This window comes from Perissodus microlepis, chromosome 4 (assembly GCF_051167445.1).
Source record: "Perissodus microlepis isolate ML-2025 ecotype Zambia chromosome 4, ASM5116744v1, whole genome shotgun sequence".
Classification (NCBI taxonomy): Eukaryota; Metazoa; Chordata; class Actinopteri; order Cichliformes; family Cichlidae; genus Perissodus; species Perissodus microlepis.
Genome location: NC_140464.1, coordinates 25,432,948 through 25,448,711, shown reverse-complemented (window position 1 = coordinate 25,448,711; position 15,764 = coordinate 25,432,948). Strand labels below are relative to the sequence as shown.

At 41.4% G+C, this 15,764-nt stretch overlaps 2 protein-coding genes across 2 annotated transcripts; both read right to left on the bottom strand.

Annotated features, from left to right (window-relative positions):
- Positions 1–9,185: 9,185 nt before the first annotated feature.
- On the bottom strand, positions 9,186–11,143 carry LOC146389066 (pleckstrin homology domain-containing family F member 2-like). The gene is made up of 3 exons (XM_084926718.1): positions 11,069–11,143; positions 10,389–10,745; positions 9,186–10,120 (listed from the first exon to the last, which is right to left on the bottom strand). Exons 2-3 carry the CDS (start codon positions 10,633–10,635, stop codon positions 9,525–9,527), a joined length of 843 nt encoding a protein of 280 aa, XP_084782844.1. The 5' UTR covers positions 10,636–10,745; positions 11,069–11,143; the 3' UTR covers positions 9,186–9,524.
- A 1,229-nt stretch (positions 11,144–12,372) lies between these two features.
- LOC146389065 (uncharacterized) lies at positions 12,373–13,233 on the bottom strand. The gene is made up of 3 exons (XM_084924720.1): positions 13,192–13,233; positions 12,793–13,082; positions 12,373–12,685 (listed from the first exon to the last, which is right to left on the bottom strand). Exons 1-3 carry the CDS (start codon positions 13,231–13,233, stop codon positions 12,499–12,501), a joined length of 519 nt encoding a protein of 172 aa, XP_084780846.1. The 3' UTR covers positions 12,373–12,498.
- Between the last annotated feature and the right edge of the window lie 2,531 nt (positions 13,234–15,764).

The window sequence follows — 15,764 nt, the reverse complement described above, 5'->3', positions numbered from 1 at the left end:
CAGTTGTTAAGGCGTTGGTGAACTTCTTTTCTACTTTCGAGTTACCAAAAGCTGTTCAAACCGACCAAGGCTCTAATTTCATGTCTAAGATTTTTGCTCAAGTTTTGCAATCACTTGGCATTAAACATCAGAGATCTAGTGCCTATCATCCGGAGTCGCAAGGTGCGCTCGAGCGGTTTCATCAGACACTGAAATCTATGATGCGCAAATTTTGCCTTGAGTCTGAAAAGGAGTGGGATGAGGGGTTGCCGCTGCTCCTTTTAGCAGTGAGGGAAAGCGTGCAGGAGTCGCTCGGATTTAGCCCTGCTGAGCTGGTGTTCGGTCACACAGTGCGTGGCCTGTTGCGACTGCTCAAGGAGAACTTCCTGTCCGACACAGACGCTCCTAAGGAAAATGTGTTAGATTATGTGAGTTCTTTTAGAGAGCGTTTGCATAAAGCATGTGCAATCGCACGCGATGCTCTCATTGCAGCGCAGGGTAAGATGAAGAGGAAGTTTGATGAGAAAGCTGTGCAAAGGAAATTTGAGGTTGGTGATAAAGTTTTAACACTTCTACCGGTCCCTGGATCTTCTCTCCAGGCGAAGTTCAGTGGTCCGTATACAGTGCAGGCGAAATTGAGTGACACGGATTATGTCATCAACACCCCAGAGCGAAGGAAAAAGTGTCGTGTGTGTCATATTAATATGATGAAGCCCTACTTTGCTGGTGGTGTGTCAACAGTTGCGACTGTGGGGGTGCCAGGTTCCGAAACCCGGTATGACCCAGTAGGTGATGATTTGGTTTTCGGTTGTGCTGTGGGCTGCGCACGACTTAGGAATTCTGAAATCCTACGTGATTTAAGGTCACATTTAACTGAGGTAGATGATGATGTTCGAAATGACGTGTGTCGGTTGATTGAGAATCATCCTAATCTTTTCTTGGACACTCCATCCTGTACCACCGTGCTGGAGCATGATATCGATGTGGGGGACCATCCTCCAGTCAAACAGCATGCCTACCGGGTGAATCCCACTAAACGTGCTCTTTTCCAGACAGAAGTCTCTTATCTGTTGGAAAATGGTCTTGCTGTTCCTAGCTCTAGTGCGTGGAGTTCCCCGTGTCTCCTAGTGCCTAAAGCGGATAAGACCCCACGGTTTTGTACAGATTTTCGGAAGGTGAACAGCGTGACCAAACCTGACTCCTGTCCTCTTCCCAGAATGGAGGATTGTGTCGATAGGGTCGGTTCTGCGAAGTTTGTTACTAAGCTGGACTTGTTAAAGGGCTATTGGCAAGTTCCTCTGACATCACGTGCGGCCGAAATCTCTGCCTTTGTTACTCCTGACCATTTTCTCCAGTACACTGTCATGCCTTTCGGGTTGCGCAACGCTCCCGCCACATTCCAACGGCTCATGAATATCGTTCTGGGCAGCGTCTGCAAGTGTGAAGTGTATTTAGATGATATTGTCGTCTATTCAGACACCTGGTCAGAGCATATGGAGACACTCACTGATGTGTTCCATCGCTTGGAAAGGGCATCCCTCACCCTCAACCTCGCCAAGTGTGATTTTGGTAAAGCTATGGTGACGTACTTAGGAAAACAGGTGGGTCAGGGACAAGTGCGCCCTATCTTGGCCAAAATCCAGGCCATACTGGACTTCCCTGCCCCTCGGACTAGGCGTGAGCTCCGCCGTTTTCTCGGCATGGTGGGCTACTACCGGGGTTTCTGTCAAAATTTCGCGGAAGTGGTCGCACCCCTCACCAGCCTCACTAGTGTGTTGAAACCTTTTGTGTGGTCCTCTGCGTGTCGGAGTGCGTTCCTGGCTGTTAAGACTCTCCTGTGCAGTGCGCCAGTGCTGGCTGCCCCTGATTTTGCACGCCCTTTTAAATTAGAGGTTGATGCCAGTGCAAACGGAGCAGGTACCGTATTGCTACAGGAAGACCATCATGGTGTGGATCACCCAATCGGCTATTTCTCCAAGAAATTAAATGTCCATCAGCGAGGGTACAGCACGATTGAGAAAGAGGCCCTCTCTCTGCTGTTCGCATTGCAACATTTCGAGGTGTACGTCGGTTCCAGCCCCTCGCCTGTGATTGTTTATACCGACCACAATCCCCTGGTATTCCTAATGCGAATGCAGAACTCGAACCAAAGGCTAATGAGGTGGTCTCTCCTGGTGCAGGATTTCAACTTGGAAATCCGCCATAAAAAGGGCACAGAGAATGTTTTAGCGGATGCCCTATCCCGTGTCTTCCGGTAAACATAACTGTCCAAAACATCTACAGCGGAGATGTCTTTGATTTTGGGAAGGGGGTGTTACGGCTGTGGCCATAAGAACACTGTGTGGGCTGTTTTGTTCTGTGTCTCTTTACTGTGTTTAAGACTCTTTGCAGGTCCCTCCCCTAATGAAGAGTAGTGAGCAGCTGATTGGACCATGGAACAGGTGACCACGTTCAAAAAGCCGCTCTGACAGCTCCCGAGGGAGAGAGAGAGAGTAGAGCGAGCGAGCGAGCAGCTTGGCAGCCGACGCGGTCCTGACCCTGGTTTCCAGCCTATACTTTTATTGTGTATTTGTGCGAGCGTGATCTGTGAGAGCCGCTCTTGGTGCATTAACTTAGCGTTTGGGCACCCTTAGGCTGAAGCGGAAGGGGTGAGCCGCCTTTTTCTTTGGAACAGTTTTCTCCTGTTTTCCGGGTTAGGGAGCGAGGGTTAGTATTGTCATTTGTTTGTTCTGTTTCTTTCTTAGGGTTTAGTTAGTTTTCTGGTGGGACTTAGTTGGTTTGGTTTATTATTTTGGCTTGGGTTCACCCTGGAGCTATGCTTCATTACCTTCAATAAAATCACTTTTTTTTTTTTACTCACAACTGGTTTTGGATGTTTGGCTTGGGAACCAGGGCGGGTATTTGTCTCTCTCTCCTCCAACCTTAGGTGCGTCTCTACACGCCTAGACTAGTTATGGTGGCACAGGTGTATAGCTTTACCTGCGTCTCAGGTGATGGCATGTAGGTGTGGTCACAGTCTATTTACCTGATGTCGGTGTTCGCAGCAGGTGTGTTGGGTGAGTGGTTTGTGGGCAAACTTTTCTGTTGACTGTCATTTTTTGGCACACCAGTTAATCCATGCGCTATTTGTAAATTGATTGAAAGCGCAAACGTTTGTTTTTGTTTTGTTCTTAAAATAAATGCGCAAAGTACAAGTACGACTCATTATGGATTATTGGAGGCGCGTCACAGGGACACAACCAACTCAGCCGGCCGCGGCTTTATTTATGGATGAAAGTCGCAACATTTAGTCAACAGAAAATTGTTGCACGTGTCATAGGAGGATTCACAGGTGGTAAGTTTAACACAGAAGGGAAACCCTTTTGACGGGAAGAGCAGTGGAGCAGCCAAGGGAAGTAGTAAATATAAACACAAATTGCTAAAACTATAATTTATTTTTAAAGAAAGCACTAAAATACTCTGGCCAGGCAGGAACATGAAGTTAAAAACATTAAAAGTAATTAAAACTATACAGCCAAAATGCAATGGCCTCAGCCATGAAGGTCAAGTCCCATAAAAGTCCAAACGGTGCAGAAACCAACAGGATCGTCGCCGTCCTGTCTGCCTCTTCATTCTGGCGCCAACTAAGAAAGGAGAGAGGGCCAGCGGCAGTCACCATTCTTAGATTCCACTGGAGGTACGTCTTACACAGGATTGATCGGGACTTACCCCGGATGGGCAGAGCTCCTAACTCTGCCCGCCACTGTGTTGTGCTTTCACACGCGTAGCCATAATCTCGCCGTCCCGGGGACATAAGGCGCCATCCCGCTGCCTCTCAATCCCCTGCCGTGGGCCTCTCTCACCAAGGAGCTACCTCCCGTCAACACCAACACAGACCTCTATGCTCAGCCCCGATCACTCTCTCCAGTGCGCGGTCGTCCGCGATCTCCGGTCTCGTTCTCCTTTGCCGCACGCCTCGGCCAGCTGCCTATAGCCGGGCCTTTGTGCCGCTCTGCGCGGCCGTCGCCCACACCGGTTACCACGCCATGTCTCTCCTCCTCCTCCCCTCTCACGTACTCTCTTATTAAATAGCTATCGCCAACCCCAGGTGTGCCAGGCAGGCACTTTGAAGCTGTGGAATATAATGTTGTTTTGATGCATGTGAAAAAGTGACGATGAGTGAAATAAAAGAAGCCGAACATGAACTGGAAGAAAAAAGATCTGCAAAACCGACGGCTAAAGCGCTTGCTTTTAAAATGGAAACTTTGCAGAAAGAGCGAAAGGCTCATGTTAACAAGATTAAAGGGTTAACACGTGATATTAAAGAATTGATGAAAAATGATGACAATGCAAAAACTGTGCAGCTTAACTTGGGAAAACTGAATGATTTGTATAAAAATGCCAAAGCAGTTGATGATGCATTCATTTTATTGATTCCTAAAGATTCCTCATATTGATTGGTTTGGACGCATAACAAAATGTAATGATGGTTTTGTTGAAGATGTGAAACAGTGGCTTCTTGAAGCTGGACGACCTTTTATGGAAAAAGGCAATAAAGCTGAGAATGTGCCTACTGCTGTTACTTTAGATGTGCCTGTTTCTGCTGAGACTGTTTTATCAAAGGAGACGGTTTCTTCCACAAACAATAAACATAACATCTTAACATCTCCAAAGCAGGTTAAAACAAATTCTGACATACAAGATGAAATACAGCCAGGTGACAGTGTTTCAAACGTAGGAAGCAAAAAGAGTAAAATCAGTTCTTCAAGCTCAAACTCCAGAGCCTCAAGTACAACATCAGCACGAATAATGGCTGAAGCTGAAGCAGCTGCACTGATTGTAAGGCAAAAACCGCTTAAGGATAAACACGCCTTGGAGGAACATGAAGCACAGTTAAGGAGACAGCGGGAGCAACTGGAGCTGGAAACAAATATAGCTGCCACGGTTGCAAAAATGAAAGTACTGGCAGGCTCAAAAGGATCCAGTATTAAAAGTAAACTATCAAAAATATCAGATGGTATGGAGTCATATTTTGAAAAGGGACAAAAAGTAACTCAAGTATTGAATACTCGTCCTGATAATCCTGTACATGAAAGGCAACATGTGCATATCTTTAGGAAGCATAATGTTGCAGACTCACAATCTCTCTTAACCACAGGCAGAGTTCCAACACAACCTCAGACTCTTTCTGAAGATCCCTTGACATATCAGCCAAACATTAGAAATTCACGTGAAAATAAATATGTATCTTCTCAAATTTCTAGTCATGAAGAAGACTGTAACATCTTATCTGTCATGAGTAAGCAAAATGAACACACTGCTTTATTAATCCAACAACATAGTCTTTCTTCATTACCTAAAAAGGAGATGCCAGTTTTTGATGGAGATCCACTTCAGTACCAGACTTTTATTAAATCGTTTGAACACAACATTGAAAGCAGAAATGAAAACCCTGGAGATTGTCTTTATTATTTGGAACAACACACAAAGTGTCAACCAAGAGAACTTGTAAGGAGTCGCCTACACATGACTTCAGAAGCAGGATTCAGAAAGGCAAAGTCTTTATTACGGCAGCATTTTGGTAATGAACATAAACTTGCCACGGCTTACATGAGCAAAGCACTTGCTTGGTCTTCAATAAAAGCAGAGGACATGAAAGCTCTTCAAGCTTACACAATATTCCTAAGAGGCTGTTGCAATGCTATGGAAGATCTCAGTTATATGCAGGAGCTTGACATGCCTGCCAACATGTTAGCTATAACAAAGAAACTTCCCTACAGGCAGAGAGATAAGTGGAGAACTGCAGTCAGTGATTTCCATGAGAAGTGTAATCGACAAGCTACATTTAAGGATCTTGTGGAGTTTTTAGAAAAACAAGTGAAGATCGCATCTGACCCAGTGTTTGGGGACATCAAGGATATCTGCACAACAAACAGAGACACAAGAAAACGTAAGTCTCAAACTCACACAAGATTCAAAGAAAGTTCTTTTGCTACCTCTGTGATGGCATCTGAAAAAGAAAATGACAAAGTTAAGGAAAAAGAAAGAGCCACACAAATAAGGAGTTGCTTGTTTTGCAAAGGTGAACATACCTTAGAAAATTGTCAAGAGCTGGAAAGAAAAACGCAAAAAGACAAAATCACTTTTCTAAAAGAGAATGGAGTCTGTTTTGGATGTCTTTGTAAAGGACACATTAGTAGAGACTGCAAAAAGCGCCTCAGTTGCAAGACGTGTGGTTTAAAGCATCCTCAAATGTTACACATTTATCAAAAGACAATGAGTAAAGAACAAGAATCAAAGGAACAAACTCAAGATCGTGCCATAGTCTCTATTCAGACCAGTGCTCTTACTGGGGCCGGTAAAGATGAATTCAAACTTTCAATCGTGCCTGTGAAAGTTAAGGCCAAGAAAGGAAATGTAACATTGTACAACTATGCATTTCTTGACCCAGGCAGCACTGCATCGTTTTGCACAGTGAAGCTGATGAATAAGCTGAAAATTCATGGAAGACGATCCAACATTCTGCTGAGAACTATGAAAAACACATCTTCTCTCACAGGATGGTCACATAAATCAGTCAACCTCAAAGAGCAATTAATATTACTCCCCAACATTATCATATCTGCTATACATAATAATAATAATAATAATAATGATAATAATTAAAAGAATGCCAAATATATCCAAGATACTGACAGGTGAGGGGATAAACTTTCAACAGTTAAAGCAGCACATCATCTGCCAAAGCCAGTGGCCTATTTTTCATATTTCAAGTAAGCAGTCTGAATCTGTACCAAGATCTTCATTTCCTCATGCTCCACCTCTTCACCCACTTTCAGGAAATTCGCTGACAGATATACAAACAGACAAATAGCTCTATGTGTCTGATCATATTGTAATTAAAGCATGGGAAGCCCCAAGCATCCCGACAATATGGTAATTTTACTTTTGAACACTAGGTGTTCTAGTCTTTGTGGCTGTACTTCTATTAAACTTCTCAAAAGGGATTCATGTATTTTTTCTTAAACCAACAAGTATTTATTTGTACTTCATGCTCTGTGTTGATCAGTATATCAGTACTAGTGCTGATATTAAATGGGTTCTGTGGAAACCATTCCACATGACTGAGCGAGAAGCAGTTTGCCTCTCAGTCTAATAAACCCTTCACTGCACAAGGAGCCATTTTTGGTCACTTAAATGGACATATACATTGACCTCGTTATGACTCACTGTGATTTCGTAGAACCAGATGAATTTCTTCCAGTCAATCAGCAAAGATCAGGTTATGTGGCAGATAATGCAGTGAGATCACTGCATCAGCTCGATCAGCCTGAAGTATTGCAAACTTCAGCGTTCTTCAAGAATTCAGGAAACTGGGTGTTTTTGGCCTTAGCTACTCACACACTTGTCATCATCAGAGATGGGCAGTAACACGTTACAAGTAATGTATCATTGTAATCCGATTACTTTTTTCAAGTAATGAGTAAAGTAAGGGAGTGTTTTACTTGCATCTATTTGAAAGAGTGAGTGTAAACAGAAAAAAATATATCTTATTTTATATTCTGGAATATGCAGAAAATAGGTTTAATTGTCAAAGACTGTTGCATATAATTTAATTTTTGCTTGATGCAATGTGCACAAAGTTAAAAGATTAAAACTAATAAAACAAGTTTTGAAAAGAGACTTTTTTATTTGATTACATTTTGTATGATGTATTATGCAGAAAAAGTAGAATTGGGCTGAAAGGTCTATTGCTTTATTGCCTATTCAGGTTGTGTATCATGTTTTTAAAAAGTAACTAAGTAACTGAGTAACTAACTACTTTTGAAAATAAGCAGTCAGTAAAGTAACGGGATTACGTTTTTTTGGAGAAGTAATCAGTAATTAGTTACTAATTATTTTTTTTCAAATAACTTGACCAACACTGGTCATCATAACATCAAACAGGGGTAACTTAATGAAACCCTTGCATTAGAAAAACTTAAAAGATTGTTTGATTTTTAGAAATTAGTGAAATGTTAGTATTAGTATAAATTAGTATAAAGATGGTGACCGGTTTACTTAAAATTAGCAGCAGGTATTAGACATTGACCAGACGGATCTAAGGAGCCATGACATCTCTAAAACAAAACAAAACAAAACAAAAAACAAACAAAAAAAAACTCCAGAAAAACAAAAAAAAACTCCTAATAAATAAATAAATAAATAAATAAACACAGAACATAGGTAAACAGGATATTTGATGGTGCCAGAACTTTGCATATCACTGCACAGTGATCCAGTGACAGATTTGACCCATTTATACATCATTTTCTTTATTCATTTATTTTTGTGACCTTATAATAGTTTTATTATACTTAAATCACATATATTAGTGTTTACTTTTACTGTAAGTCTTATTACTGCTAAAATTAACAGAATAATTCAATATTTATAATTTATTTAGTTTTAATTGAGTTGCATACAAAAAATGTGCAGAAACCACCACTAGTTAGAAGGCTATTTGTCTACTTCTTGTTACATAGTTACAATTTCTACATCAGTATTTTGCTTTCAGTCGATTTACCGTTCTTTCAAAACTGGCTGACTGACTCAAAAATGTACTGGCTTTTGTTTTGGAGCTGTCTACTGTATTAGGATGTGCTCAACTCAGAGAATTAACTAGAATGAACTTAAATCTTTGAAAAGAAGTGTAAATGTTTAGCCACATTCTGTTATTACCGCATTATTATAGCAGCGTCATCAAGTACTGTAACACTAGGACGTGCTACAGTTTGATATGTATGTTTGTATGTTATATTTATGAAAAATGCCAGTGAGAAGAAAAATGATGATAAATCAATGGTGCTGTAAAGGTTCTATGTGTTTTCCCGAATGGTTTTTATATACATGCTTATTGGAAAAATGTATACCCTAAGTGGGTGAGGAACTATATACGGTTACTTCACTGACCTTGACTTGCACAATAAAAAACCCCAAAAAGTCACAGAAGTAAAAGAAAACACTGTAATATGCTCCAATAGGACTCTGAGGGCTAAACAGAGGACTTATTACTAAATGATGAGAGATTTCAGTGTTGTAATAACATCTCTCACAAATTGATTATCTGCACTTTATTGTTGAGGCTAAGGAGCAGCAAAAGAGCAGATACTGGATGCAAATACTTTACATGCATTCAAACAAAGAAACGTGCATTCAGAGTCACATGCACAAGGAGAAGACAGTGCTTTTTGGAATAGAAATATCCTTTATTGTGAAATTCAGCTGTTCCAGCAGCAAAGTGACAGGCAGATGGAGCATTATTCATTTAACAAGCATGGTTAATGGCACTGAATATGTACAAAGATGATATATTCTTGTCTTTTTAAAATGATTTTTTCGACTCACTCCTGATTTGTTATTTACAGTGCAAATTGTTGCGTGTACAGCCTAAGATTAAAACACAAATAGACACAAACAAATAATACGTCGTCACATTTATCTTTACATTTATGTAACTTCATGTAAGAAAATCAACTTTGTGTAATCTGAATCCATTCAAAAGCGTCTTTGTTGCAGTTTATTGGCTACTGTGATTGTATTGACTTTGGGTAATCATAAATGCTCAGTCGTTCCCAAGTCCCGTTTTTGGTGTCCAGCCAGTTGCTGGGAGAATAGATCCCTATCTCTCCTTCCTCCACTTTCTCCTTTTCCTCTCCAGAAGGACAAAACTCTTCCTCCTCTGAGCTGCTTTTCCCGGCGCTGTCTCCCCTGTCGCGAAACTTCTCTTCATTAATATTCTTGTAGCAGAAACTGCAGATCCTCAGCTTTTTAGTGGGGTGGATGTGATCGATAACGGCACGTTGCTTGGAGCATGAATTGCAGACCAAGAAGCCGCAATTCCTGCAGTGGTGTCGACGATTGGCCCCACCAAACTTTGTAGAGAGGCACCGCATGCATTTGCAAGTAGCCTGATCAGGAATCCAGGAAACGGCAAACTTCTTGGAAGGCTTGCGGCTGGTGCCCTGCATTAGGCTGGACTGGCATTCATTGATGTGCTCTATCCAGGCCTTCTTCTCCTCGTATGAAGGGGCGGACACAAAAAAAGACTTGCTCGGTGTTCGGATCAGCCACTGATGCTTGAATATGTCACTGTCCTCCAGGTCTTCCAGCTCAATGTCCTCTAAAATCATAGTGATTTGATAACAACATAAAAATTACATGGATAAAGTGGTACGAGCAGAAAGCTGAACATATGAAGTTAAATTAGCACAGCACACTTGCTATTTTCTACCTGCCAGTCATATTATGAACAGTATTCAATAGTGTTGGCTCTTCTTGAAGCTTTTGTCTATATTTCTTTCTCTTCGGTCATAAAATAGTTTTTTGGCAGTTTCACATTAATCTTCTCACAGTAGGTTAGCTGCAGGAAACGCAGATGAATGTCTCACCTAAAGGGATGATCTTCTGCTTTTTGTACCAGCGACCAAGCACAACAATGCTGCCGTACACCAGAATATCAGTGAAGAGGAAGAAGATTTTCTGCTGTATCTTCTTGCGACCCTGCTTTAACACAGTTCCCTCTCCGATTAGAATCCGGCCCGGCTTGGACAAGGGCTTCCCTGCTTGATGGAATGAATTCTCCACCGCCTGCACACGCTCTTGGTTCTCTCGTTCAAAGGTTGGGTGATCCATCATTTCTTTGGCGTGAACAAGTTGTGCAGCTTGATAGTGTCTGAACTCCAGACTGCCTTTTTAAACTATTGGTGGTGATGTAACGGGGCGGTCCAAGTGACAAACATGTTGTACTGGAAGGCAAGAAAAGGGAGTAGTGAGGCAGTACTTACTGGAAAAATAGAAACTGGTCAAACAAAACAATCAAGAAAGAAAAAACATTTTAAAAAAAGTGGAGTCATTGTGGAAAGATTATACAGTATTACATATTTATAAGTTGCTTTAAACGAGGGAAGCTCCCTTTTGTGCAACAACAACTTTCACTTGCTATTTCCAAAACAAAATCTTAATTCTTATTTAGCAGAAGAGTGTACGGTAAAATCAACAGTATGATTGTCTCCCTCTACACACACGCACACCTCCGTGTGCCAAAAGCAATGCAACACGTTTTGCGTACGTCCTGAAAGAGAAATCCAAACCCCCCAGGATTGAATATAACACCGTGGCTTCGCTAACTGTCCGCCATGTTTACTGCCGTGAATGAAAACGGAAAGGCGATTTTGACGTCATCAAAACAAGCGAGCAGTGAAAGAAAAATAAAACTAACTGGACGAACGGTATTATTTAAAACTTCACTTCATAGCATTTGTACATATACTAGGACTTTATTATATTCATAATGTGTGGCGCAATGTAACTCTAATGATAATGAAGGGTGATTCTCGTTACAGGTTCCAAGACTGCACTCTAGCGATACTGCCCCCTGATGGTTACAAGCAGCAATTACAGCCTCACTGCACTGATGTGCCAAAAAGTGATCGTATGCCAATCACTTTTTGCGTGTTTTTTTATGTCTAGATCTCTTTTTATGTTTTTATATAGTTGCTTATATTGTTAAATAGGCTGCAGTAAACAGAGTTTAAAAATGGGTTATATGTTATATCAAATTTTAAAGCAGCTCTATGAATCTGCTTTATTGTACCTACATTATAAAGATCCATCCAGTCCTTTTTGGCCACTTGAAGAACATCACAGTTTTTTAAAGGACTGTGATTTTTTTGTAACTTCTGCAGCCCTCCAGGCCAGACCTCGTTTGAAAACGACATTTTTAATGTCAGCGACACTTTTTACCTGAATAAATGAAAGCTGAATAAAAGTCACATCTGATGAAAGGAAGTTTCTTTTTGGATCAAAATGAATTGATCTCATTCATGAGAGAAACGTTTGACAGATTATATGACAGCAAGTCATTTACATCTGTTACCATCAATTATTTTTTGGCAAATACCAGAAATCACTTTGGCAAACGATCACTTTTTGGCACAACACTGGGCACCGGTCATTAGAGAACATGAATGATTATTGAATATTTAGTATGCAAACAGAATGACATAAATCTCTAGCATTCTACACTTTATTCAAGGAAGTTAAGTAATGTGTTGTCTTTAAAAAGACAAAGGTGCGAGTGAATTAAAGTTGGATGTTATGTTTTGTTCACAGTGCCTGAATATATATCATGGTCAAGAAGGACTTCAAATGAGCCATTTTGAGTCAGATAAATAATAATATAAGTAGTGATTTTTCAAAATAAAAGTCCTATGAAGGTTTTATGAATTTTCTCAGCAGTGACCTTAAACAGTTGTCCAAACACACAGTGGAATATATCTATAATACACAGAAACACAAACTTGTGCAGAAATTACATTTTAATCATCAAAGTCACATGTGAACTATTTACAGAAACATTTGTCATATATTTACAGTGCTTTCATCTACAGTTGATTTGTGTGTTTCACAGTTTTTGATTGTATGTTTTGTAGCAGTGCTCCTGCTGCTCTACATTCACCTCTCCTTTGCTCTTTTGCTCGGTGGATGTTGAGGATTTGGCTAACTCGAAATGTCAAAATCATATTGTGGGATTTTGACTTTTTGTCCATACACCATGTCAATTTCTTCAAGTCCGTCCTCGTTAGTTGATGTCTCCACCATAGGACGATTCAGTCTCTCCCACAGCTTTTTCTTAATGCTTCTCGCCAGCTCTAGACTGTAGGGACGTTTGCGGCCATATTTGGACCTGCAATAAGAAATTCAATCAAAATGATGCATGTGGTCAAAAACCATACTGTAACCATTAGAGCTGGCGATTTTAAAAAGTGACAGGACATTTGGAGACAAACGTACGCCAGCATGCTATCTACCACCTCATGGTAGACTCGCTGATAATCTTCCACTGAGAGGTTGTGGATTTTTAAAGGGCTGTCACTGGAGCTGGTTGGCTGGTGGTCAGTACTGCATGGCTCGGGTCTGGGGGGCAATTTTTTTGCCACTGGCAGGTCATCATGTGAGATTGCAGAGGGAGGCACTGAGGTCTTTGGAGGTCGGGAAGAACTGGATGCTGGGCTTCGCTTCCTTTCCCGGGGCTGACTGACTGTTCTGTCACGGTGCCGGGGCCTCTGGGTTGAATTAACAACCTGGGGAAAGGTCAGAAGCACACAAGGGAATGTCAGTAGTTAATAGCGACCTCATTTTTTTCAAACAAGACAAAAATCTAAATTTGATGAACCACAATGAAGTCCAAACTCCAAAACCCTCAAATGATTCTGTTCCTGAAATTTTACACATCCAACCTGGTCCTTGCTGCAGCACGGTTTTTCCCTGCTGGCTCTGGGTTTCTTTGCATCACGGGCCTGGCATGCAGTGTTTCTCTTACAATAATTACGGTCTTTGAGGTGATCGGGCACAGTAAGCTGCAGGTATACACAAAAATGACAGTAATGCAGACATCAGTTAGTAGTTCATGAAACATTTTAAAAATAACAAACCCTTTCATATGTCCATAAACTACTTAAACCACTTGCATGGTTGAATAACTTGTCCACGACAAAAAATATCCAACATGTTCACATAAAATCATAAGAACTAAAACCAGGACAATGCATCAAGGTCAGTGTAATAAAAGACGTGTCAACGTATGGGCTCATCGTGTTAGAGCTTCACTGCTGCATACCCCCAAATGACATGTCAAATAATAATTTGCATAAGCTAAACAAACACCAAAGTCCATGTTGTATTAAACTCTAATTTCTGTTATAATCATTGCTGCTATCTACCTCCTCATGGTAGACTCGCTGATAATCTTCCACTGAGAGGTTGTGGATTTTTAAAGGGCTGTCACTGGAGCTGGTTGGCTGGTGGTCAGTACTGCATGGCTCGGGTCTGGGGGGCAATTCTTTTGCCACTGGCAGGTCATCATGTGAGATTGCAGAGGGAGGCACTGAGGTCTTTGGAGGTCGGGAAGAACTGGATGCTGGGCTTTGCTTCCTTTTGCGGGGCTGACTGACTGTTCTGTCACAGCGCCGGGGCCTCTGGGTTGAATTAACAACCTGGGGAAAGGTCAGAAGCACACAAGGGAATGTCAGTAGTTAATAGCGACCTCATTTTTTTCAAACAAGACAAAAATCTAAATTTGATGAACCACAATGAAGTCCAAACTCCAAAACCCTCAAATGATTCTGTTCCTGAAATTTTACACATCCAACCTGGTCCTTGCTGCAGCACGGTTGTTCCCTGCTGGCTCTGGGTTTCTTTGCATCACGGGCCTGGCATGCAGTGTTTCTCTTACAATAATTATGGTCTTTGAGGTGATCGGGCACAGTAAGCTGCAGGTATACACAAAAATGACAGTAATGCAGACATCAGTTAGTAGTTCATGAAACATTTTAAAAATAACAAACCCTTTCATATGTCCATAAACTACTTAAACCACTTGCATGGTTGAATAACTTGTCCACAGTGATTGTAACGACAAAAAATATCCAACATGTTCACATAAAATCATAAGAACTAAAACCAGGACAATGCATCAAGGTCAGTGTAATAAAAGACGTGTCAACGTATGGGCTCATCGTGTTAGAGCTTCACTGCTGCATACCCCCAAATGACATGTCAAATAATAATTTGCATAAGCTAAACAAACACCAAAGTCCATGTTGTATTAAACTATAATTTCTGTTATAATCATTGCTGCCATCTACCTCCTCATGGTAGACTCGCTGATAATCTTCCACTGAGAGGTTGTGGATTTTTAAAGGGCTGTCACTGGAGCTGGTTGGCTGGTGGTCAGTACTGCATGGCTCGGGTCTGGGGGGCAATTTTTTTGCCACTGGCAGGTCATCATGTGAGATTGCAGAGGGAGGCACTGAGGTCTTTGGAGGTCGGGAAGAACTGGATGCTGGGCTTCGCTTCCTTTCCCGGGGCTGACTGACTGTTCTGTCACGGTGCCGGGGCCTCTGGGTTGAATTAACAACCTGGGGAAAGGTCAGAAGCACACAAGGGAATGTCAGTAGTTAATAGCGACCTCATTTTTTTCAAACAAGACAAAAATCTAAATTTGATGAACCACAATGAAGTCCAAACTCCAAAACCCTCAAATGATTCTGTTCCTGAAATTTTACACATCCAACCTGGTCCTTGCTGCAGCACGGTTGTTCCCTGCTGGCTCTGGGTTTCTTTGCATCACGGGCCTGGCATGCAGTGTTTCTCTTACAATAATTATGGTCTTTGAGGTGATCGGGCACAGTAAGCTGCAGGTATACACAAAAATGACAGTAATGCAGACATCAGTTAGTAGTTCATGAAACATTTTAAAAATAACAAACCCTTTCATATGTCCATAAACTACTTAAACCACTTGCATGGTTGAATAACTTGTCCACGACAAAAAATATCCAACATGTTCACATAAAATCATAAGAACTAAAACCAGGACAATGCATCAAGGTCAGTGTAATAAAAGACGTGTCAACGTATGGGCTCATCGTGTTAGAGCTTCACTGCTGCATACCCCCAAATGACATGTCAAATAATAATTTGCATAAGCTAAACAAACACCAAAGTCCATGTTGTATTAAACTATAATTTCTGTTATAATCATTGCTGCCATCTACCTCCTCATGGTAGACTCGCTGATAATCTTCCACTGAGAGGTTGTGGATTTTTAAAGGGCTGTCACTGGAGCTGGTTGGCTGGTGGTCAGTACTGCATGGCTCGGGTCTGGGGGGCAATTTTTTTGCCACTGGCAGGTCATCATGTGAGATTGCAGAGGGAGGCACTGAGGTCTTTGGAGGTCGGGAAGAACTGGATGCTGGGCTTCG

Coding starts and splice junctions, on each gene's coding strand:
- LOC146389065 (XM_084924720.1), bottom strand. CDS start 13,233: ATGTGTAAAATTTCAGGAACAGAATCATTTGAGGGTTTTGGA. Junction 13,083..13,191: donor AATCATTTGAGGGTTTTGGA/GTTTGGACTTCA, acceptor ACCTTTCCCCAG/GTTGTTAATTCAACCCAGAG. Junction 12,686..12,792: donor GTGGTAGATAGCATGCTGGC/GTACGTTTGTCT, acceptor TTCTTATTGCAG/GTCCAAATATGGCCGCAAAC.
- LOC146389066 (XM_084926718.1), bottom strand. CDS start 10,635: ATGATGGATCACCCAACCTTTGAACGAGAGAACCAAGAGCGTGTGCAG. Junction 10,121..10,388: donor GCAGAAGATCATCCCTTTAG/GTGAGACATTCA, acceptor CTATGATTTTAG/AGGACATTGAGCTGGAAGAC.